Here is a 24285-nt window from a genome sequence, read left to right as displayed (position 1 = left end):
ATAACAACTCTTTGGGACAGATCAGATACATTTTTTTACTTCCATATTGCCAAATTTTAATTTGACCGGTTCTACATTTATCCCCCTGTGGCAGCTGGAGCATTGACAGCAGACAGAAACTTTCCTCATTCCAGTCTATCAAGAAAAATCTGCAGTTAAAAACTTTGATCAGCAGGCATTCAGAGAATGGTAGGTGGCAAATAAAGATCCTAGTGGATTATTCTAATTGCATTTTGTTTTACCTTCATAACTTAAGAAGCTGTAAGAAAAGAGAGAGGACAACTTTCTCTGTGTGTGTTTTTCTTTTAATATAATTTATTGTCAAGTTAGCTAACATTCAATGTATACAGTGTACTCTTGGCTTCAGGAGTAGAATCCATGATTCATCGCTTACATACAACAACATACAGTGCTCATCCCAATAAGTACCCTCCTCAATGCCCATCACCCACTTTCCCCTGATCCCCACCCCCCCATAAATCCTTAGTTTGTTCTGTGTATTTAAGAGTCTCTTATGGCTTGCCTCCCTCTCTGTTTGAAACTATTTTTTCCCTTTCCCTTCCCCTATGATCTCTTGTTAAGTTTCTCAAATTCCACACATGAGTGTACACATATATCTCTCTTTCCTTGACTGACTTATTCCACTTAGCATAATACCCTCCAGTTCCATCCACGTTGTTGCAAATGGCCAGATTTCATTCGTTTTCGTTACCGAGTAGTAGTCCACTGTATATATAAACCACATCTTCTTTATCCATTCATCCGTTGATGGACATTTGGGCTATTTCCATAATTTAGTTATTGTTGATAGTGCTGCTATAAACATTGGGGTACATTTACCCCTATGAATCAGCATAATTTAGTTATTGTTGATAGTGCTGCTATAAACATTGGGGTACATTTGCCCCTATGAATCAGCACTCCTGTATCCTTTGGATAAATTCCTAGTAGTGCTATTGCTGGGTCATAGGGTATTCTGCTTTTAATTTTTTGAGGAACCTCCACACTGTTTTCCAGAGAGGCTGCACCACTTTTCATTCCCACCAACAAGTGCAAGAGAGTTCCCATTTCTCCACATCCTCACCCACATCTGTTGTTTCCTGAGTTGTTAATTTTAGCCACTCTGACCTGTGTGAGGTGGTATCTCAGTGTGGTTTTGATTTATATTTCCCTGATGATGAGTGATGTTAAGCATCTTTTCATGTGTCTGTTGGCCATCTGGATGTCTTCTTTGGAAAAGTGTCTGTTTGTGTCTTCTGCCTGTTTCTTCACAGGATTATTTGTTTTTCATGTGTTGAGTTTGGTAACTTCTTTATAGATTTTGGATACTAGCTCCTTATCCGATATGTCATTTGCAAATATCTTCCTCCCATTCCATCAGTTGCCTTTCAGTTTTGTTGATTGTTTCCTTTGCTGTACAGAAGCTTTTTATTTTGATGAGGTCCCAATAGTTCATTTTTGCTTTTATTTCCCTTGCTTTTGGAACTCTCATCACTGTTATTTAACAGAGTGTTGGAAGTCCTAGCTTAAGCAATCAGACAGCAAATGAAATAAAAGGCACCCACATTGGCTAAGAAGAAGTCAATCTTTGGCTTTTTGCAGATGACATGATACACTACATGGAAAACACAAAAAACTCCACCAAAAAGCTGCTAGAACGGATACATGAATTCAGTAAAGTCACAGGATATAAAATCAATGTACAGAAATTGGTTGCATTTCTATACACCAACAATGAAACAACAGAAAGAGAAAACAAGAAATCAATCCCATTTACAATTGCACCAAGAACCATAAAATACCTAGTAATAAACCTAACCAAAGATGTAAAAGATCTATATGCTGAAAACTATAGAAAACTTGTGAAAGAACTTGAAGAAGACACAAAGAAGTGGAAAAACATTCCACGCTCATGGATTGGAAAAACAAATACTGTTAAAATGTCGATATTACCCAAAGCAATCTACACATTCAAGGCAATCCCAATCAAAATTGCACCAGCATTCTTCTCAGAGCTAGAGGAAACAATGTTTCGATTTGTAGGGAACCACACAAGACCCCAAATAGCCAAAGTAATGTTGAACAGGAAAACCAAAGCAGGAGGCATCACAATCCCAGACTTCAGGCTCTACTACAAAGCTGTAATCATCAAGACAGTATGGTATTGGCACAAAAACAGACACATAGACCAATGGAATAGAATACAGAACCTAGAATCGGGCCCCCAAATGTATGGCCAACTAATCTTTGACGAAGCAGGAAAGAGTATCCAATGGAAAAAAGACAGTCTCTTTAGCAAATGGTGCTGGGAGAACTGGACAGTAACATGCAGAAGAAGGAAACTGGACCACTCTCTCACACCATACACAAAAATAAACTCAAAGCGGGTGAAAGACCTAAATGTGAGCCAGGAAACCATCAAAACCATAGAGGAGAAAACAGGCAACAAACAACCTGTTTAACCTCAGCTGCAGCAACTTCTTTCTCGACATGGCTCTGAACTTTCTGTGGTTTTGACAGTCGTATTTACATCCTTCTTTAATGAACACTGTACGAAGTTTTCACAGACTCTAAGTATGGATCTAGTTTGAAGTGTCTAGTGTCAATTTGCACAATGGATGCAGAGAAAAAAGAACTAGGATAATTGGATGTGCTAGATATATAAAAGTATTGACTAATGTTATTACAAATTATTTTTATCATATTCTCTTATTCATTTTCACCACTTTCTTTACTGGTGTATTACTTTATATTGAAAACAGAAGAGAGAATCCAGGAAATAAATATATATGTATATTTATATGATTTGTTACAAAACTACAAAGGAATTTCAGTATAGAAAGTATAGAGAAAATACAATCTTTTCAACAGTGGTGCTGGAACAAATGAAGGTCCATATGCAAAAACAAAACAAAACAAAAAGGAACTCTGATCCATACTTTATTCCACATACAAAGATTAACTCAAAATAGATCACAGAGCTAAAATACAAAACCAGAGGTGCCAGGGTGGCTCAGTCAGTTAAGCAGCCAACTTCAGCTCAGGTCATGATCTCCCGGTGAGTTTGAGCCCCGCCTCAGGCTCTGTGCTGATAGCTCAGAGCCTGGAGTCTTGCTTTGGATTCTGTCGCCCTCTCTCTCTGCCCCTCCCCCACTTGTGCTTTCTCTCTCTCTCTCTCTCTCTCTCTCTCTCTCTCAAAAATAAATAAAAATATTAAAAAAATATTTTTTAATGCAAAACCAAAACCCATAAAACTTTTAGAAGAAAACATATAATAAAACATTTGTAACCTTGGGTGAGGCAAAGTTTTCATACATGTGACACCAAAAGCACAATATGTAAAAGAAAAAAAAAACTAACTGGACTTCATCAAAATTAAAACTAATGCTCTTCTAAAGACACTTAAGAAAATGAAGACACTCAGAGAAAAATGTGCTCAGTAGAAGACTCGGAGAAAATATTTGCTAAGTATATATCTCATAAAGGACATGTATCCAGAATACAAACAGAAATACAAAAAAAACCCATCCAACTTTATTTTTTTGTATTATTTTTTTTAACGTTTATTTATTTTTGAGACAGAGAGAGACAGAGCATGAACGGGGGAGGGTCAGAGAGAGAAGGGGAGACACAGAATCCGAAACACGCTCCAGGTTCTGAGCTGTCAGCACAGAGCCCGACTCGGGGCTTGAACTCACGAACCGCGAGATCATGACCTGAGCCGAAGTCGGCGGCTTAACCGACTGAGCCACCCAGGTGCCCCAAAACCCATCCAACTTTAAAAGCGGGCAAAAGCTCTGCATAGACACTTTATAAAGAAGATACACAGATGACAAATAAGCACAGGAGAAGATGCTCAACATCATTAATCAGTGAGGAAACACAAATTAAAACCACAATGAGATACTACTACACACTTATTAGAATGATTAAAATTAAAAAGACTGACTACACCAAGCACTCCCGAGGATATGGAGGAATTGGACCTCTTCATACACTGCTGGTGGAAATGTAAAATGGTGTGGCCACTCTGGAAACCGTTTGCAGTTTCTTAAAACGTTAAACATACACCTACCATGTGAACCAGCCAATCTTTGGTAACTACTCAAGAGAAAGGAAAAGCATACATTCATACAATAAATTGTACACAACTGTTCATAACAGCTTTATTTATAAGAGCCCCAAACTGGAAATAGCCTAACGAGCCTCACCAGGTAAGTAGATAAACCAGTGTATCAGTAAAATGGAGTGCTATGCCAGTAATAAATAAGAATGAACTGCTGATACATGCTACGTGGATGAATCTCAAAATAATTATGCTGAATGAAAGCATCTTGCAAAAAAGAATATACCCATTTTATAAAAGTCTGGTAAATGCCAATGGATCTATACTGGCAAAAAGCAGATCAGTGGTTGCCTACGGATGAGGAACAGGATGGGAAAAAGGCAGGAGAGATTACAGAGGAGCATGAGGCAGTTTTGCAGGTCAGGGATGTGTTCATTACCTTGATTGTGATGACAGGTTTATAGGTGTGTGCATATGTCAAACTGTGTACTTTTAATTATAAAAATATACAGCTTTTGAATATCATTTATAGCTCACAATACTGTTTAATAATAACAAAAGGCAATGGGAAATATGACCCACCTTCAAATTCAGGAGCTGGCTTATTTGTGTTCAAAGCCTCCAACATTTGTTTGAGACTTACTTCACTATTTTCTAAAAAGTAAAGTATAAGGATTACAAAATGGCAAAGGTGTCAATGTGAATAATCATCATTAAAATAACCATGACAGGGAATGGTGTGTGTGGGGGGGGGGGGGGGCAAATTTTGTTAATGTCTGAAAATTAGCCAGATAAAAACTAATCAATTTAAAATAATTTTACCACGAATCTATTCCCTTAAAACAAGAAAAAATTCTAACCGTATTATTTGTCTTAATTAAATATTGATGTATACATTTTACAAATGTGATGTCAGACAGAGGGTGACTCTTAAAAATACTTCCAAGAGTAAAAAAATATTAATTTTAATTTGTTCTCAGTATGCCTACATTCTCATTATGTTTCTAAGACCTAGTTTATCTAAAACATACATATATAAAACATATCCCAAGCACACAGTAAAACTAGGACTTCAACAGAGATTGTTCTTTTAAAAAGGACTCACCATCAATAGATGCTTGACCCAGAATTTCCTGGAACGTCTTGTTGCTTAATGGAATTCTAGCCTTCCGGAGTTGGGACCTCAGCTCATTTATAGGCATCTTATCATTTCTGATCTTATCAAGAGTTGTAATCTCTTTAAATAAATCTGTAGACATGTCAAGAATAGAGAACTGATGAGGAAGTTGAGGCAAAGCCCTTTTTTAGACTTAACACCCTAACCTGCACAGAGTAGATGCATTACAAAAGGAATTCTGAGTTAGAGGGCTTTCAAAACATGTCAGTGGGCTTTGTTTTCAGAAGTCACTTAAACAATAAGCAAAATTTAACATACCCCTAGCCAGCTAAAAGTTGAGTTTCTGCAACATTTTTGTACAAGTTTGCTTTTATTTATTAACTATTTCTCCTCAAAGGTTTTTCTACTACATGCTCCAGTCTTTCAGAGACTGTAAAGCATTTCAAGAACAGCTTGATAATAAATAGCTCTTGGAATGAAGTCAAATATCAAAAATAGAACCCAGCTAGTTGGCAAAAGGAAAACTGAAAAATATAAATCTGTTATGCACTGAAAAACAGCCACACCCTATCCTAGGCATTAGAAAGCCTCTCTTTCTTGCTAGCCTACCTACTAGTATTACATGCAGTAAATCCTTTTTTTTTTTTTTTTTGTACTTTTTTTTAACATTTCACTATAGGTGAGAAAAAGAAGCATATGGAAATTATTGGAGGTGAGAGAAAATTGTATTAGATTCACCAGGGGAGAAAATGTGTACCTTATACTGGAGCATATACTGAGACAAACTATTTCGCTTTAAGAAAGCATATTCTAGGAATGTAATTCTAAATAATTCATTACAGTCAAAGCACAGATTAAATATGATAAGGAATAAGAAAGCAGATTATAACATCTTGATACATTAAAAAGAAAACTTAAGGAATTAAAAATACAGGGGAAAACAAACCATATTTTAGAAAAAGAATACCATTGAATTATCTTAGAAATTTACTTTTAATTTTCATTCTTTTACTATACTTACTATTGAATGGTGTTGATGGTTTAGGTGAATTAGTGAAAACATCAGTTACATCTTTTAAGATCTTTTTACTTTCTGCAAAGTTAAGAAACAAAATGGAATTTAAATAGATTTTAAGCTCATGAAAGCAGGGATCTGGTATTGTTTCAATTTCATTCAGCTTTCAAACTTCTGTGACCATAATGCATGGTAAGAAATACACTTAGATTATGAGCATGTGCGTGTACACACACACACACACACACACACACACACACACACACACACACACACACAAACAGGGAATGCAAGGAAACACAATCTGGGAATTGCAAGGTACAGTTAGGATTCAGACCTCCCCATCCCCTGCCCCGAGGCAGGTCATAAGACACTCATGTGAGAGATGCCCTTGCTATACCCAGAGGGAGGGTGCATCCTTATCTCTGAAGACTGAGGGTTGGAGGGACACCAAGAGGAATCTGAACGAACAGACCTTACTAAGTTTCCCCTGGTTGACCACCCTCAGCTCATATCATTTTGTCCCATCACAGTTTTCTACCACTTTCCACGCTTCATCAAAGCTAACACCAAAACATTAAACACCAAGGTTTAACAACTCCTTATGAATATTCCCCTTTCATGTAAAATTTATATTAAATTTGAATGCTTTTCTCTTGTTGATCTGTCTTTTGTTACAGGGCTCCAGCTGGGAACCTAGAAGGGTAGAAGGAAAAGATTGTGTTCCCACTCCTACAGAAGCCTGCTTCAGGGATCATAGGCTGGTAGCCCACAGACTGAATATAGCTGAGATTCAGTCATGTTCATTGTCCTAGGGAGTGGTGGGGTTTTCTTTCCATTTGAATTTAACTATCTTCATCTAGGACACATGCTCTCAAGTTACCTTACAGTCCACACCCCTTCCTTTTGTCTTATAACCAACTCATTTTATTAATTTTGCATTACGTGCCTGGCTACTGCAGGCATTTGAGTTAGCGGACTCTGCAGAGCCTGATTCAAAAGTTACCCTTCTCTATTGAAGTCTATTGTAATTTATCTAAATAGCAAATATTGGAGCTATGGCACTATACCTCTTGAAGTGGCAGGATAATTTGACCCATCTTTCCTATTCGAAGCAGTTAGCTTGGCCTTAAATATTTCCTCACTCCTGAGATTTTTGTAGACTGAGAGTTTTTGTAGGGACTGTGTTTGCAAAAACCTAGAGTCATTGAAGAAAATATGCCAAATGCCTAAATAGAGAGGCAGAGTTTGTCTGGAGACAGAGACAGAAGGAAAGAGAGGGACAGGGAGGGGTTGAGAGACTAGAGGTTTGATGGGAAAGAGTGAGAATTACCCTGTGGGAGCTTCCCTTCACACAGATGCAGGATTACCACAGGCTCCAACAACAAAGCGTCAGTAGAAACACAATGCAAGGAAGTTTTACCTCTGTCTCCCACATTATGGTGTGACTTTGGAATGGGAGAGGGTGCCAGTAATCAACCACCCTGCCCCCAGGGTCTGATTTAATTTAATTGAAAGAAAAAAATGATTTCAATTTCTGGTATTTAGTAGCTAGATATCTGGATCAGCCCTCCTACTAAAAACAACTAAAAATTCTAAATAAAATTATTGCTATAAAAAAAAATCTTGGGGCGCCTGGGTGGCTCAGTCGGTTAAGCGTCCGACTCCGGCACAGGTCACGATCTCACAGTCCGTGAGTTCGAGCCCCGCGTCGGGCTCTGTGCCGATAGCTTGGAGTCTGGAGCCTGTTTCAGATTCTGTGTCTCCCTCTCTCTTTCTGACCCTCCCCGACTCATGTTCTGTCTCTCTCTGTCTCAAAAATAAATGTTAAAAAAAAAAAAATTTTTTTTAAATCTTGAATTCATCAATGTGCTGCCAAGAAAGTAAGAAATTCCCAGACCAAACAACTGATGAAAGGCTGTAATCCAGAAACACGGCGACTGTTTTTACCCAAAGAGTGTTTGCCAAACACAAAACTAAAACAAAACAAAATTGGATGAATTTTAGTTTGTACTTTCAAAGGCTCAGACAAAGCCTAAGTTCCTCCCAAAGTGGAGGGGAACGTGGGGTGGTTATCCTCAATTTACAAAAATGTTTCTCTAGATTTCAAGACCCAGAAAAAAATATCAAGAATAAGAAACAGTTCCTCCTTTATAGATAATCTGACTTTTCTCTCTAGCTACCTTTAAGATTTTTCTTTCTCTTTGGTATGTCACAGTTTCATCATGATAACCCTACGTATGGATTTCCTTTCATCCTATGTGGGATTCACTGGAATTCTTGTATTGGTAGGTTTAGGTCTTTCTCATTCTGGAAAATTCTCAGCTATAGTTCTCCAAATATTTTCTCTGCAACCACTCTGTCTCTTCTCTCCTGTGTGGATATATATCACATCTTTTCATTCTTTCTTTTTCTAGCTTTACTGAGATGGAACATTATATTAGTTGTAACTAATATATAACGTAATCAGAGATACACATATATATTTCAAACTGATTGCCATAATAAGTAGACCTCTTCATTCTGCCTTCCTTTTAGCTTCTTCTTCTTCTTCTTTTTTTTAATGTTTATTTATGTGGGGGAGAGAGAGAGTAGGAGATGTGCAGAGAGGGAGACAGAGGATCTGAAGAGGGCTCCATGCTTCCAGCAGTGAGCCCAATGCAGGGCTCTAACTCACAAACCACAAGATCATGACCTGAGCAGAAATCTGATGCTCAATCAACTGAGCCACCCCAGCGCCCCTAACCTCTTTCCTATATTCCAACTCTGTCTTTCTATGCTGCATTCTGTATAATTTCTTCAAACTCCTTTGCACTTCATATTTCTCTCTTCACCCATGTTTAATCTGCTAATATTGTTGTCTGCTAATTAATTTTATTATAGTTTTAATTTCTTTATGTCCTGTTTCTTTCTTTTCAAATTTTAGTTTCCCTTACATGTTTTCAAATTTATCTTTTTTTAGAAGAGTACAGAAAGAGTGAAATTAAAAGAATAGAAAATACATATATATCCAAAAATATACTGTATTGCATATTTGCAGGTTGCTCAGAGAGTAAATCTTAAAATTTCTCAACATAAGAAAAAAACCCCTTCTTTTAACTATGCATGGTGACGTGTTAACTAGATCTATCGTTGTGATCATTTCATTCTATATGTGAAATATATATACAAAATGTCACAAAATCAATGGTAGAGAAGAAAATGATACAGATGAAAACATAAATCGAGGAAACAATAAACACACACGATAGAGAGGATCAGAAAGCCAGGAATTAGTTAAGAGTTATTAAAATTGACAAACCACTAGCATAAATGACCTAAAAAGAAAAAAGATGGGGCGCCTGGGTGGCTCAGTCGTCAAGCGTCTGACTTCGGCTCAGGTCATAATCTCATGGTCCATGAGTTTGAGCCCCGCGTCAGGCTCTGTGCTGACACCTTAGAGCCTGGAGCCTGCTTCAGACTCTGTGTTCCCTCTCTCTGACCCTCCTCCACTCTCTCTCCCTCAAAAATAAATAAAAACATTTTTAAAAATCTTTAAAAAAGAAGTATCTGATTTTATTTATTTTTTAAAATGTTTGAAAACATCTTTTTAAACATTTTTTAAATGGTTATTTATTTATGTTTGAGAGGGAGAGAGAGAGGGAGAGAACAGGGGAAGGGCAGAGAGCAAAGAGAGAGAGAGAATCCCAGGCAGGCTCCGTCTGTCAGTGCAGAGCACTGTGAGATCGTGATCTCAAACCGTGAGATCATGACCTGAGCCAAAATGAAGAGTTGGACGCTTAACTGACTGAGCCACCCAGGCGCCCCAAGACGTATCCGATTTTAAAACCTGGATAAAAACAGTACTTGTTTCTACTAGTCTTCTCCAAATAAAGAAGAGTATCCACACACTTTCCAAAAGGGTTACAACAATTCTCAGTAACCAATTTATAAACATAGCAGTCCCATAACAATCTTCCTAAACCTATGGTATTAGTATTCTTAAAAAAAAAAAAAAAAAAAAAAAAAAATGAGCCAGCATGAACACATATAGTCTAAACAGGAAAACTGAGAGGTAACTCAAGAACTCACCATCTGTTTCAGAGTTCAGTAACACCCCAGGTTTTTCTTCATTTAAAGGTTTCTCCAGGCCCTCCAACGCAGATAAAAGGTCTTTAACTTCAACTTTCCTATCAAAGACACTATTAACAATGTTACATGCATCTTCTATTCCTAAACAGAGACATGACAAAATACAAAGGTATCTAGTAGGTCAGTCTATCCAGAGACGCACATAACAACTTGATTTGGGTGAAATGTATTCATTTTCTAGAATACCCAGTCTTGAGAGATTTTTGTCTCTCTGAAATATTCTCCAAACTGAAAGCTCTACAACATTTATAGGTTTACAATGCTTATATCAGAAAACAAGACACACTGAAATAGTTTACCTTACTAGTTCAACGCAGGAAGCTAAACAAAACAACAAAATACCAAAATTATCTCTAAGAAAATAGTGCCATGATGGGGAAACAAAAGGGGGCACTTGGGTGGCTCAGTCAGTTAAGTGTCTGACTTTGGCTCAGGTCTTGATCTCACGGTTTGTGAGCTCGAGCCCCACATCAGGCGCTGTGCTGTCAGCGCAGAGCCAGCTTCAGATCTGGCACTCTCTCTCTCTGCCCCTTCCCTACTCATGCTCGCTCACTCTCTCTCTCTCAAAAATAAATAAACAAACATTAAAAAAAGGCAGCCCTTTCTGTCTTTATCTAAACATTTGGAAAGAATGACAGTGTTGTTGATGACATGCCAATAATTTGTTGCTTTACTAACTTAAGTGTTATTCATTTATATCTTTTAATCTCCCTTGTATCCAAGTTACAACTGTCTTCTTTATTATGTCCTCCCTATTTTTTCCCCTTCATCATACTTCCTAAAGAGTTCTTTATTAGTCTTTTGAAAGAACCAACTTTTGGTTATATGGATAAGTGCGTGTGCGTGCGTGTGTGTGTGTGTGTGCGTGCGTGCGTGCGTGTGTGTGTGTTCTATTTCACTAACTTCAACTTTCCACTTTGTTAGCTCCTGACTAGCACTTTTCAGGGGGATTGTACTGCTCTTTTGTTGTTTATCCTGCTGGTTAGCTCTGTAAGCTGAACGTTTAAGATACATTGTTCTGGAGGCGCCTGGGTGCCTCAGTCGGTTAAGCGTCCCACTCTTCATTTTGGCCCAGGTCACGATCATGTCAGCTGCGCTGACAGCAAGGAGCCTGCTTGGGATTCTGTCTCTCCTTCTCTCTCTCTGCTCTCCCCCCCCCCCCGCCCCCCCATACGCACTCTCTCTCCGAAAATAAACTCAAAAAAAGATAAATTATTTTTGATATTTCTTGTTTTCTAATAAAAGCATTTAATGCTATAAAATATCCTGTAAGATTGTTTTGGTCACACTCTACACGATTTGATACATAGTGCTTTCACTGTCATCATTTCTAAAATCTTTCAGGTTTCTTTTATTCTTCAACCAAGGAATTACTTACAAGGCAATTTGTTTTTCATCTTAAAAGCAACACTTTTCCTTTCTTTCACAAATAATTTTAATGTCACAACATCATGGTCAGACTATGTGGTGTGAATGACTTCTGATTTTTAGAATTCACTGAAATTTTTATTTGTGGCTTAAATACATCATCTATTTTTGTGGCTATTCCATAAGTATTTGAAAAGAATGTGTATGTGTTTAGGATACAGAGTACTCTAATCTGTTTCTGAAGTCAACTTTGTTAATACTGTCACTTCAATCTCAATCTCTTTCTCAATTTCTTTCAATCCGTCTATTTCAATCTCATCTTTCTATTTAGAATTCAGTGTTTACCTGGAAATAGATATAAATATGGTTGTGTTTTATGGGCATTAGTAGAAACCCAACCTATATAAAGCATTCTTTGTTATACACTTATTCCATTTTTTCCTTTCTTCATGGAACCGTATTGTTACTGAGGTCTCTCTCTGGTGCAAATGTAAATCTAGTTTACTGTTATGACGTGTATGTATGGACCGTATTTTATTCAACCATTTCCCCAATCGTGGACTCATAGATTGTTTTCATTTCTTTCCTCCCATAATGTTGCAGGGAGCATCCCTGTACATGTCTCTACAAGAAACTTCTCTGGGCTATTTATCTGAGAATAGAATTATTGGATCATAAGAAATATGCATACTGAATTTGACAAGTACTGCTAGATTGCAATCTGGAATGCTGTACCACTTTACCTACTCACTAGCAATTTGTGAGTATTGCCAACTCTCTTCATACACATATTTAGCTATGTGGGTTTCTCCTCCTGTATACTAAGTCTTATATCCTTACTTATTTTTCCAGTTGATTTCTTTCTTTCTACTGTTGATTTGCAGAATTTCCTTATATTTGAGATATTAATTTTTTGTTGGTTATCTTGTAATTATCTTCTTCTCCAGTCTGTTACATGTTTTAGAGTCCTTGATTTACCAGAAATCCTTAATTTTGATGTAATCAAATCCTTTTTTACCCCATGGTTGTGCTTTTGGGGAGTAACATCTTTACGAAGGTATCCATAACCACAAGGCACAATAGTTTTTCTTACATTTTCTTCCATCAGCTTTATAGTTTAATCTTTGAGATCCATTTTAACATTCATTTGATTCTTTGAAGGTTATTTTTGTATATGGTATGACATAGGGATTCTACTTCATTTTCTCTGCATTGTAAGACAATTTTCTCAAATCAGAAGCTAAATAATACATCTTTTCCCCACTAACTGATGATGTCATTTCTATCACATTCCGAGTTCCCATTAATAGAAGTCTCTACCGGGTTCTGTATTGTGATGCACTGGTCTATTTTCACAGGTCTATATTACAACAGCATTATGCTATGTACTAACATGTGACAAAGCAAGATCTTTATCTTTTTTTTTCCCAAAAGGGTCTTAGCTATTCATAGATCTATAATCTTCTATAATGAATATAGAATTAATTTGTCAAGGTTCCCACCAAACTTATCCTGAGATAGTGAGTGGAACTGCATCCCAAGTACAGATTCTTTAGAGAGAATCCACTTATTTCAATACTTCTTTTAAAACCCCCGTTTTAGGACTACAATTCTCAATCTCAATGTCTGTGGTCCAAGGCTGTTTTAGTGTCCTCATGATAGAACTGTGCTGAAATGTCAAAACAAACCGAAAAAAGTTAAGCATTTAGCCAATGTTTTTCACAAGGAGATAGAGAGCAAATGTAAAAATATATATATATGAAGAAATAAACAAGAAAGATAAGAATACAGAGGGGAAAAGTCATTAGATGTGATTTAAAAAACCAAACTTGATTACTTTGATTATAAGATGGATAACCCCATCAGCATTAGGAAGGACAAAAGAAAGAATATAGCAATAAAACACATGACAAGGAAGAAAGAGAGACAACAGAAATTTTTTTAAATAATTCAAGAATATTACAGTATGAAAAATATGTATCTATGTGTGAAAACCTAGAGTTTACAACATCAACTGAGTTTAAATGAGAAAATGCATAAAAGGGGGGTTTGGTAGAGTATATATAAAGTCTATATACGCACATACCTATACATACACCGACCCCCAAAAATGAAGTTCCTGTTCATATGCATTTTGAATTTCATACTTACTGTGGCACTCGATAAATTCATCACTGTTGTCCAATTCTCTGATGAAATCCTTAAAACTCACCACTTCATCTTTTTTTAAAAAAGAAAAAAAGAAAGAATTTAGATATTATTGTAAAAAGGACCACTTGATGTTATAACACCAGAGCTATAAACACAAAAATAATGGAGAGGACTGGTAATCCTATTGTGACACGTGTGATATGCAGAATCGACCTAAAATAAAGCTGTCAGAGATGCACTTTGAACATCAATTCCTCTGATAAAAACCCATAAATTGATAGACAAGAAACAATTTTTAATTTCTCTTTTAAAAGATATATGGCAGTATATTTCCTTTGGCATTTAGAGTGAAACTTCTGAAATACGCAAAATTTGTTATTTTAAATTGAAATAATTACTCACCGTTAGGATGAGTGTTATCCAAAGTCTCCTTTATTTTATCATCTGTTAGATAGATTCCAATGGCATTTAAATTTTGCTGAAGTACAGGAATGTCTTTAAGTTCATTTTTGTAAATGTTGATGTTGTAAAATTGATTTTTATTTCCTGGGAAGAGATAATCACCTTCACTTAGAAAGGAATTTTCATGTTTCTCCTTTATACTTTAATTTTTTTTAATGTTTATTTATTTTTGACAGAGAGAGAGAGAAAGACAGAGCATGAGCTGGGGAGGGGCAGAGACAGAGGGAGACACAGAATCTGAAGCAGGCTCCAGGCTCTGAGCTGTCAGCACAGAGCCTGACACGGGGCTCGAACTCACAGACCGCGAGATCATGACCTGAGTTGAAGTCAGACGCTCAACCGACTGAGCCACCCAGGCACCCGTCTCCTTTATATTTAAAAAAGAGTGGGGGAAAAAATCTCCCAAGATATAAAATTATACTTAAGAGAAAAGGCAGTATTTGTATTTATTTATGTACCTAAAATAATTTAAAATAGGTGACAATAGGTACACATAAATGTATAAATATAAGTAAGGAAACTGGGGGAAAGAAACAGAAGAGCAGCAAAAATAAGACAAAAGAGAGCAACAGACAAAGTACATTTCATAAGGTCATATACATTAAATTTTGCAACAATATCAAATGTGTATGCATCTAACAAGAGCCTTCCAAATATAGCAAAAGCTTGCAGAATTAAAGGGAGGAATGCATGAACCCATAATCAGAACTGCAGATTTGAAAATCTTGCACTTAGTAATTAATTGAACAACTAGAATAAACATCAGTAAGAATTAAGGGCGCCTGGGTGGCTCAGTCAGTTAAGTGTCTGACTTTGGCTTAGGTCACGATCTCACAGTTCATGAGTTAGAGCCCTGTGTTGGGCTCTGTGCTGACAGCTCAGAGCCTGGAGCCTGCTTTGGAGTCTGTGTTTCCCTCTCTCTCTGCCCTTCCCCTGCTCGTACTCTCTTTCTCTTTCTCTCTCTCTCTCTCTCTCTCTCTCTCTCTCTCCCTCTCTCTCTCAAAAATAAATATTAAAACAAAAAAAAATTTTAATGTTTAAAAAAAATCAGAAATTAGAATATCCAACAAAACTAGCAAACAATCTAACCTAATGATATTTATAGAACACTACCCAACAACTACAGAATATACATTCTTTCAAGTGCACATGGAATATTCACCTAGGTAGACCACATGCTAGTCTTTAAACCAAATCTTAATGTATTTAAAAGAATTTAAATTGTACGAAATAAATTCTCTGACCAAGGTGTATTAAATTAGAAATCAGTAACAAGATCCCTAGCACATGTCCAAATATTTGGAAATTAAATAATATAGTTCTTTAATTTTTGTAATGTTTATTTATTTTTGAGAGACAGAGAGAGGCAGAGCGTGGGTGGGAGAGGGGCAGACAGAGAGGGAGACACAGAATCCGAAGCAGGCTCCAGGCTCTGAGCCGTCAGCACAGAGCCCGACACGAGGCTCCAACCCAGGAACCATGAGATCATGACCTGAGCCGAAGTCGGACACTTAACCAACTGAGCCACCCAGGTGCCCCTAAATAGTACATTTCTAAATAACTCATGTTTCAAATGAGATATCACAAGGTAAATTAGAAAATATTTTAAATAAGTGATTATCAAATCACAACATATAAAATTTTGTGAGATGCTGTGAAAGTGCTCAGAGGGAAATTTGTAGTTTTAAATGCTGGAAAGGTATAAAATCAGTAGTACAAAAAGCAGAGGTATGAAATTCTTTTTTCTTAATGTTTATTTTGGAAAGAGAGAGAGAGAAAGCATGAGCATGAGTAGGGGAGGGGCAGAGAGAGATGGAGACACAGAATCCAAGGCAGACTCCAGGCTGGCACGGGGCTTGAACTCACGAGCCGTGAGATCATGACCGGAGCCAAAGTCGGACGCCTAACCGACCAAGTCATGCAGGCACCCCTGAAACTCCTTTTTAAAAAATTCTTTTTTATAGTTGTATAATACTCTACTGTACATAGAAACTAAAGTTTATTCAACTAACCTCCAATGTTTACACATTAAGTATTTTCATTATATTTTGCCATCTCAAATAATTCTGTAATGAATAATCTTATGTATCTATATTTTCACATTGTTGGAGGGTATCTTCAGGGAAAATTCCTAGAAGCAGGATTGCTGGGTCCAAAGGTAAAGGCATATGTGGTTCTGTTAGACATTGCCAAATTCCCTCCATTAGAATGGTAGCATGTTAAATGCCCACCAGCTATAGGTAAACGTCTTTTTCTCTACAACCTAACAGAGTATGCTGTGAAGGTTTTCAATTTTTGCCAATCTAATGGGTGAGAAATTGTATCTCCATTTTAATTTGCATATTTCGTATTATGAGTAAAATCAAACATCTCTTAATATGTTCATAAGCCATTTAAGATCTTTTTTATGATTTATATATCCATGATTTTTGCCCATTTTTCTATTTTTCTTCTGTGATATACATTGTAGTTTCTACCATATTGTTATTTGTTCTTTGACTTTACCTATGATATCGTATTAATAGACAAAATTGTTTTTTTTTTAATTTTTTCCAAGATGGATGTCAGAGAGCTTACTGCCTATGTTTTTTCCTAGATTTTTTTTAAACGTTAAAAAAATTTTTTTTCAACATTTCTCATTTGTTTTTGTGACACAGAGAGAGAGATAGAGAGAGAGAGAGAGAGCGAGCGAGCATGAGCCGGGGAGGGGAGGAGAGAGAGGGAGACACAGAATCCGAAGCAGGCTCCAGGCTCCGAGCTGTCAGCACAGAGCCCGACGCCCACAGACCGCGAGATCATGACCTGAGCCAAGCCAGACAATTACCTGAGTCATCCAGGCGCCCCTCTTCCAGGAGTTTTATGGTTTCAGGTCTTACAAGTGCAAGTATTTAATCATAGTCTAAGATAGGAATCCAGTTTCATTCTTTTGCATGTGGTTGTCTAGTTTTCCCAACACCGCTTATTGAAGAGTCTGTCCTTTCCCCACCATATATTCTTGCCTCGTTTGTCATAAATGAATTGACCGTATACGCAAGGGTTTATTTCTGAGCTCTCCGTTCTGTTCCACTGATGTCTGTTTTTATGCCAATACCATAGAGTTTTGATTACTATACTTTTGTAATAAAGTTTGGAATCAGAAAGTATGATGGCTCCAGCTTTGCTCTTTCTCAAGATTGCTTTGGCTATCAGGGTTTTCTATGGCTCCACACAAATTTTAGGATTGTTTGTTCTAGGTGTGAAAAATGCCATTGGAATGTTGATAGGGATTGCAGTGAGCCCGTATATCGCTTTGGGTAGTATGGACATTTTAACGTTATTAATTCTTTGACTCCACAAGCATGGAATATCTTTCCATTCATTTGCATCATCTTCAATTTCTTTCTTCAATGTCTTATAGTTTTCAGTGTACAGGTCTTTCACCTCCTTGGTTAAATTTATTCTTAGGGATTTTGTTCTTTTCAATGCAATTGTAATGGGATAGTTTTCTTAATTTCTTTCTGATAGTTTATTAGCAAATAGAAATGCAACTGGTTTTTCTATTGGATTTCATATGGTGCAACTTTACTGAATTTGTTTATTAGTTCTAACAGTTTTTTTTAATAGGGCCTTTAGGGTTTTCTACATATAAGATTGTGTTATCTGCAAATAGTAACAGTTTTACTTCTTTCTTTCCAATTTGGATGACTTTTGTTCCCTTTTCTTGCCTAATTGTTCTCAGTAGGACTTCCAATACTGTGAATACAAGTTGAGTAAAAATAGTGAGAAAAATTACGGCATAGGGAACATAGTCAATAACACTGTATTGTGACACTTTTATTGTGACAGATGATAACTACACTTATCATGGTGAGAAGTGAGCAATACATAGAATTATTGAATCACTATGTTGTATGCCTGAAACTAATATAACATTTTATGTAAACTATATTTTAGTAAACAAAACAAAACAAAAAAACTGGCAAGAATAGGCATCCTTGTCTTGTTCCTGATCTTAGAAGAAAAGCTTTCAGTTTTTCCCCATTGAGCATATATGTGGCCTTTCGTATACGGTCTTCATTAAGCTGAGGTATGTTCCTTCTGTACACACTTTGTTGAGAGGTTTGTTTTTAATCATCAATGGATGTTATCTATCATAAATTGATGTTTGGCAGTTTCTATCAATTTAATTATATATATCCCAGCAATCCCATTTCTAGGTATTCAACTAGGAGAAATGAAAATATATGTCCACACAAATACCTGTACATAAATATTTATAGAAGCTTCACTCATAATCACCAAAACCCAGGAAATTTCAATAGTTTATCAATTGGCAAATACACAAACATTACATTCATGTAATGCAATAATACTCATCAATAAAAATAAACACACTGCATGCAAAAAGTTGATGAATGTAAAGTATAATATGCTATGTGAAAGAAGCCAGACTCAAATGAGCTTCATATGTTCTGATTCCATTTACATGACATCCTAGAAAAGGCAAAACTTTAGAGTCAAAGAATAGATCGGGGGTCACCAGGAATGAGGGTTAGCGAAATGGATGGACTACAAAAGGACACAAAGAAACTTCTGTGGTGATACAGTCTATGTGCTGTTTAGTAATGGTTACATGACATTATTTTTAAGGATTCAAAAAACGATATACCTAAAAAAAGGTGAATTTTACTACATGCAAGTTATACTGCAATAAATATAAATTTGCTCCTCAAAAATATAGTCAAGAGAGTAGTTGAGAATACATAAAAACAGAAAAGATAGGTATAAAATCCACTTTGCTAGGTTGGTCAAAAGTTTTAAAGTTGTCTTCTTTTTATTTTTCAAATTTTTATTTAAATTCTAGTTAGTTAACATATAGTGTACTCTTGGTTTCAGTAGAATTTAGTGATTCATCACTTACATGTGACACCCAGTGTTCAACGTAACAAATGCCCTCCTTAATACCCATCATCCTTTTAGCCCATCCCCCGCCACCTCCCTCCATCAACCCTCAGTTTGTTCACTATAGTTAAGACTCTTTATATGGTTTGCTTCTCTCTCTTTCCCCCACCTTCCCCTACGTTCATCCGTTTTGTTTCTTAAATTCCACATGTGTGAAATCATATGGTATTTGTCTTTCTCTGCCTGACTTATCTCGCTTAGCATAATCCAGCCTGGTTCCATCCACATTGTTGCAAATGGCAAGATTTCATTCTTTTGATGGCTGAGTAATATTCCATTACATATACATATACATATACATATACATATACATATACATATACATACACCGTAACTTCTTTATTCATTCATCAGTCCATGGACATTTGGGTTTTTTCCATAATTTGGCAATTGTTGACAATGCTGCTATAAACATCAGGGTGCACGTGGCCCTTCAAATTAGTATTTGTGTACCTTTTGTGTAAATACCTAGTAGTGAAATTGCTGGGTCATAGGGTAGTTCTATTTTTAACTTTTTGAGGAAACTCCATATTGTCTTCCACAGTGGCTGCACCAATTTGCATTCTAAAAATTATTTTCTCATCGTTTATAATATTCTGATAAATTCAGGTCAGATATACCTAGTGAATAATCTCAGAGAACGGTATATAATCTAATATTTTTCTAGCACTATCAAAGTAAAACTACCCATAACTTTGAGTTTGGGGTAAACTTAGCAGTCTTTGCCATATAATTCAAACACAAGTTATATAAACTAATACTGTATTGTTTCATCTTTAAAAAAAATTAATGTTTGTTTATTTTTGACAGAGAGAGAGACAGGGAAACCGAGTACGAGTGGGGGAGGAGCAGTGAGGGAGGGAGACACAGAATCCGAAGCAGGCTCCAGGCTCTGAGCTGTCAGCACAGACCCTGATGGGGGGGCTCCAACTCACAGACCACAAGATCATGACCTGAGCCGAAGTCTGACGCTTAAACAACTGAGCCACCAAGGTGCCCCTATATTGTTTTATCTTTATATTGTTTCTTACTTACCTGTGCTTTATCTAATCCTGTGTGGTTTTTAAAAGATTTTGTTTGTTTGTTTACTATTTTAGGGAGAGAGAGAGCACAAGCTGGGGAGAAGGATGAAGGGAGAGAGGAAATCTTAAGCAGGCTTCATACTCAGCGCGAATGGATGCAGGTTGAGCCCATGACCCTGGAATCATGACCTGAGCCGAAGTCAAGAGTCAGTTGCTCAACCGACTGAGTGACGCAGACGCCCCAATCCTGTGTTGTTTTAACATGAAAACCACTGCCTGTCCTTCCACACGGAGCCAGTAGATACATATTAAGTGGAACTCACCTGAGGCTTTAGGCATGTTCAATGTATCACAGAACTTAATAAAAAATTCTTGAAAGGTAATCTTGCCATTTTCTGTAATGCAAAGTAAAATGTAGATGAAGGAATTACTGCTTCTGAATTAATCTGTCAGCAGTTAATAGTCAAGTTATAACAAAGGTGAAAAGCCCGGGGGTCAGCCTGTACTGTTCCTTCTTCCTTAACTTCTGCATACATATGATTATCAATTTCTATTCAATTATTTCCAAATACTTCTTGAGTATATCACTATATTAGTTAATGCCTATGCTATTACAATAGCATTGCTAAAAATCTATCGCATCAGTCTCATTGCTCTCCATTTATTTTAAACAATGCAGCAAGAGAGGTCTTTCTCTTTAAAAAAAAAAAATCTGGTTACTCCTCTGAATAAAACCCTTCAGTAGCTCCTACTTGTCCAAAAACTACAAAAGCAAAACAAAACAAACACATGGTGGGTAGGCAAAGAGGCTATAGGCCAATATTCCTTACAAATGTGTTAACATCTAAGTGAAATTCTAGAAAATAGGGTTTAGCAGTATAAGCAGAAACTAAAGTTCTAGATACCTTTAGGACATGCATTGTCACTGAGGGTGATAGGCTTTCAGGAAGGAAAACAGGTTCTTGGAGGGGAAAAAATCTTAGCCATTACAATGGTTTGTGGCCACAGTACATAAGCAAGTATTTATTTTTGGCATTAAACATTCATAGCGTGTGGGATGGTGAAAACGACAAAAACGTCTAAAAAGTCTCCTTAGGGGAGTGATTTTTTTTTTTTAAAGGTTAAGAAACACTACTTTTAGGATAATGGTAACCACCTAAATTTACTCTGGAGAAATCTAAGAAAAAGGCTTAGAAATCCATAGGACCAAAGATGGCATCTTGATGTGGAACTCAGTGCATAGGATTTGGTGGTGAAGGAAAAGAAAGAAGCAGTTAAAGATGAAGTCCCTACCAAACAGTATCAAAATGTCAGAAGGCTCACTACCCCCACTTCCCACCCTCTGCCCCAAAGGTGCCATTAAAGTAAACGGACTTCATTTACTTCAGTAGAAACTGAAGACAGAGCTCCAAACTGAATGTGCCACCCAACACCCTCAACTCTTTCAACAAATCAGGATAGAAATGGACAAAGGAAGATTTGAGATGGGAGCCAACAACTCAGAAAATAGATTGTGTAGAAAGACCAAGTCAGCTCCAAAATAAAGACTCAAGTAAAGTAAAGGTACACAAGGTGGAATGGATATGACAAACTATAGTAAGGGACATAAAGGATAGACATGAAAAGAACCAAAAGGAAAAAAAAAAAAAAAAAAAAAGGAGGGGGAGAGAGAAAAGGAAGAAAAAAAACAAACCAATGCAAAAAAAAAAAAAAAAGTAGAAAAGTTTACAGCAGAAGTGACAGAGCCCAGAAATAAACCCCACATACGCTCAACTAATATTTGACAAGGCAGCCAAGAACATTCAATGGAGAAAGGATGGTCTCTTCAACAAATGGTGTTGGGAAACTGAATAACCACTTGGGATACTCCCCAAAATCACCTCAAAATAAATTAAAGATTTAATTGTAAGATCTGATACTGTAAAGAAAACATAAGGAAACAGCTTTCAGACATTGGTCTTGGCAATGATTTTTTGGACATGACACCAAAAGCACAAACAACAAAAAGCAGAAATCAACAAGTAGAACTAGATCCAATTGAAGATTTTTCTTTTTCTTAATGTTTATTTGTTTGTGAGAGAGAAAGACACAGAGCATGAGCAGGGGAGGGGCAGAGAGAGAGGGAGACACAGAAACTGAAGCAAGCTCCAAGCTGTCAGCACAGAGCCCGACGTGGTGCTTGAACTCAAGAATCATGAGATCGAGACCTGAAGTCGAATGCTTAACTGGCTGTAGTCGGACGCTTAACCAACGGAGCCACCCAGGCACCCCAGAACTACCTTCAACTTAAAAACTTTTGTACAGCAAAAGAAACAATCGGCAAAATGAAAAGGCAACCTACAGAATGAGAGAAAATATTTGCAAACCATATATCTGATAAAGGATTATTATCCAAAATATATAACAAAGAATTCACACAGCTCAATAACAAACAAACAAATGAACTATTTTAAAAATGGGCAGAGTAATAGAATAGGCATTTTCCCAAAGAAGACATCCAAACGACCAACAGGTGCATGAAAAGGTGTTCAACATCACTAACCATCAGGGAAATGCAAATCATAACCACAATGAGATATTGCTCAAACCTGTTAGAATGGCTATCACCAAGAAGACAGGAGATACGGATTTGTGATGATGTGGAGAAAGGGAACCCTCATACACTGTTGGTGGCAATGTAAATTGGTGCAGCCACTATGGACAACAGTATAGAGATTCCCCTCAAAATTAAAAATAGAACTACAATATGAACCATCAATTCCCCTTATAAGTGTATATTCAAAGGAAACGAAAACAGGATCTCGAAGACATACTCCTGTGTCTACTGCAGCATTATTCACAATAGCTAAAATATGGAAACAATCTAAGTGCTCATCAACAGATGAATAAACAGAGGTAGTGTGAAAATATACAACAGAATATTTTTCAGCCATGAGAAAGAGAGAAATCCTGCCATTTGCAACAACATGGTAGGATCTTGAAGTCCTTATGCTTAGAGGAGATAAGCCAAAGACAAATGTTGTATATGTCACTAATATGTGGAATCCAAAAAAGCCGATCTCATAGAAAGAGAGTAGAATGGTGGTTACCAGGGACTTAGGGGGTGGGGTGATTGGGGAGATACTGTTAAAAAGTACAAATTTGCAGTTAAAATGAATAAATTCTGGAAATCTAATGCTGTGCTGATCTAATACTGTATTACATAATTGAAAGTTGCTAAGAGACTAGATCTTAAATGTTCTCACCACAAAAAAAGAAATCGTGATAATTACGTGATGTGATAGAGGTGTTAGATAACATTACAGTGATAATTATATTGCAATATATAAATGTATCAAATCAGCACATTGGACACCCTAAACTTACATAATGTTATCATATGCCCATTATATCTCAATTTTACAAAAAGGAAAAGAAAAACTCTGTGGAGGTGGAGTGGGGGAAAAAAAAAGCTCTAAGTCACTAATATCGAGGATGAAAATGAAGGTATCATTACAGATGAAGCAGAAATCAAAAAAGATAAGAAGCAGATGTCAAGGACAACTTTATCCAATACATTTGAAAAGTCAGATGAAATGGACAAATTCCTATAAAGACACAGCCTGCCAAAACTGACAGGAAAATAGAATATTTTCTTGGTAATACCATACAATTTAAGAAATTAAATCAATAATCCAGAATTTTTCCATAAATAAAACTCTAGGCCCATAAGGCTTCACCTGTGAGTTCTGCTTAACATTTGAGGAAGAAAAAAATCTCTTACAGAGAATAGGAAAGTAAAGAATATTCCCCAACTCTTTTGAAAACGTAGCAAAAATGATATTCAACAATACCAGTCATTAAAATAACGCAGTTATTTTCTACATTTATAAACATCTGCTTCCCTGAGCCAATGCCACAGGCAACACCCCCTGAGGTATTCCTGGATATCAGCATAGTTTCCATAGTTTCCCTTCCAAAGGGTTAACACGTGGCAAAGGGCCTCACGGACTCTGTTGTACTCTGTGCATGG

At 36.7% G+C, this 24285-nt stretch overlaps 2 protein-coding genes and 1 long non-coding RNA gene across 3 annotated transcripts in view; 1 reads left to right on the top strand and 2 right to left on the bottom strand.

Annotated features, from left to right (window-relative positions):
- The window catches only part of LOC147571463 (EF-hand calcium-binding domain-containing protein 13-like), a 134212-nt gene that overhangs the window by 31817 nt on the left and 78110 nt on the right, over positions 1–24285 (bottom strand).
- Positions 145–20656, top strand: LOC147571466 (uncharacterized). Its single transcript, XR_015247357.1, has 2 exons — positions 145–189; positions 20349–20656. It is a non-coding gene; the product is annotated as an uncharacterized LOC147571466 (long non-coding RNA).
- On the bottom strand, positions 4587–20973 carry LOC147571465 (EF-hand calcium-binding domain-containing protein 13-like). Its single transcript, XM_086696338.1, has 7 exons — positions 20597–20973; positions 14251–14394; positions 13849–13917; positions 10270–10410; positions 6205–6276; positions 5172–5315; positions 4587–4720 (listed from the first exon to the last, which is right to left on the bottom strand). Exons 1-7 carry the CDS (start codon positions 20610–20612, stop codon positions 4593–4595), a joined length of 714 nt encoding a protein of 237 aa, XP_086552464.1. The 5' UTR covers positions 20613–20973; the 3' UTR covers positions 4587–4592.

Source organism: Puma concolor, unplaced genomic scaffold (genome assembly GCF_028749965.1).
Source record: "Puma concolor isolate L17-30 unplaced genomic scaffold, mPumCon1.1.hap2 unalloc_scaffold_26, whole genome shotgun sequence".
In the NCBI taxonomy this organism is placed as follows: domain Eukaryota; kingdom Metazoa; phylum Chordata; class Mammalia; order Carnivora; family Felidae; genus Puma; species Puma concolor.
The sequence above is the reverse complement of the archived record's forward strand: the minus strand, read 5'-3'. Positions and strand labels throughout refer to the sequence as shown.

Coding starts and splice junctions, on each gene's coding strand:
- LOC147571465 (XM_086696338.1), bottom strand. Junction 10,411..13,848: donor TGAATTTATCGAGTGCCACA/GTAAGTATGAAA, acceptor GTCTCTGTTTAG/GAATAGAAGATGCATGTAAC. Junction 5,316..6,204: donor ACCATCAACACCATTCAATA/GTAAGTATAGTA, acceptor ACATGTCTACAG/ATTTATTTAAAGAGATTACA.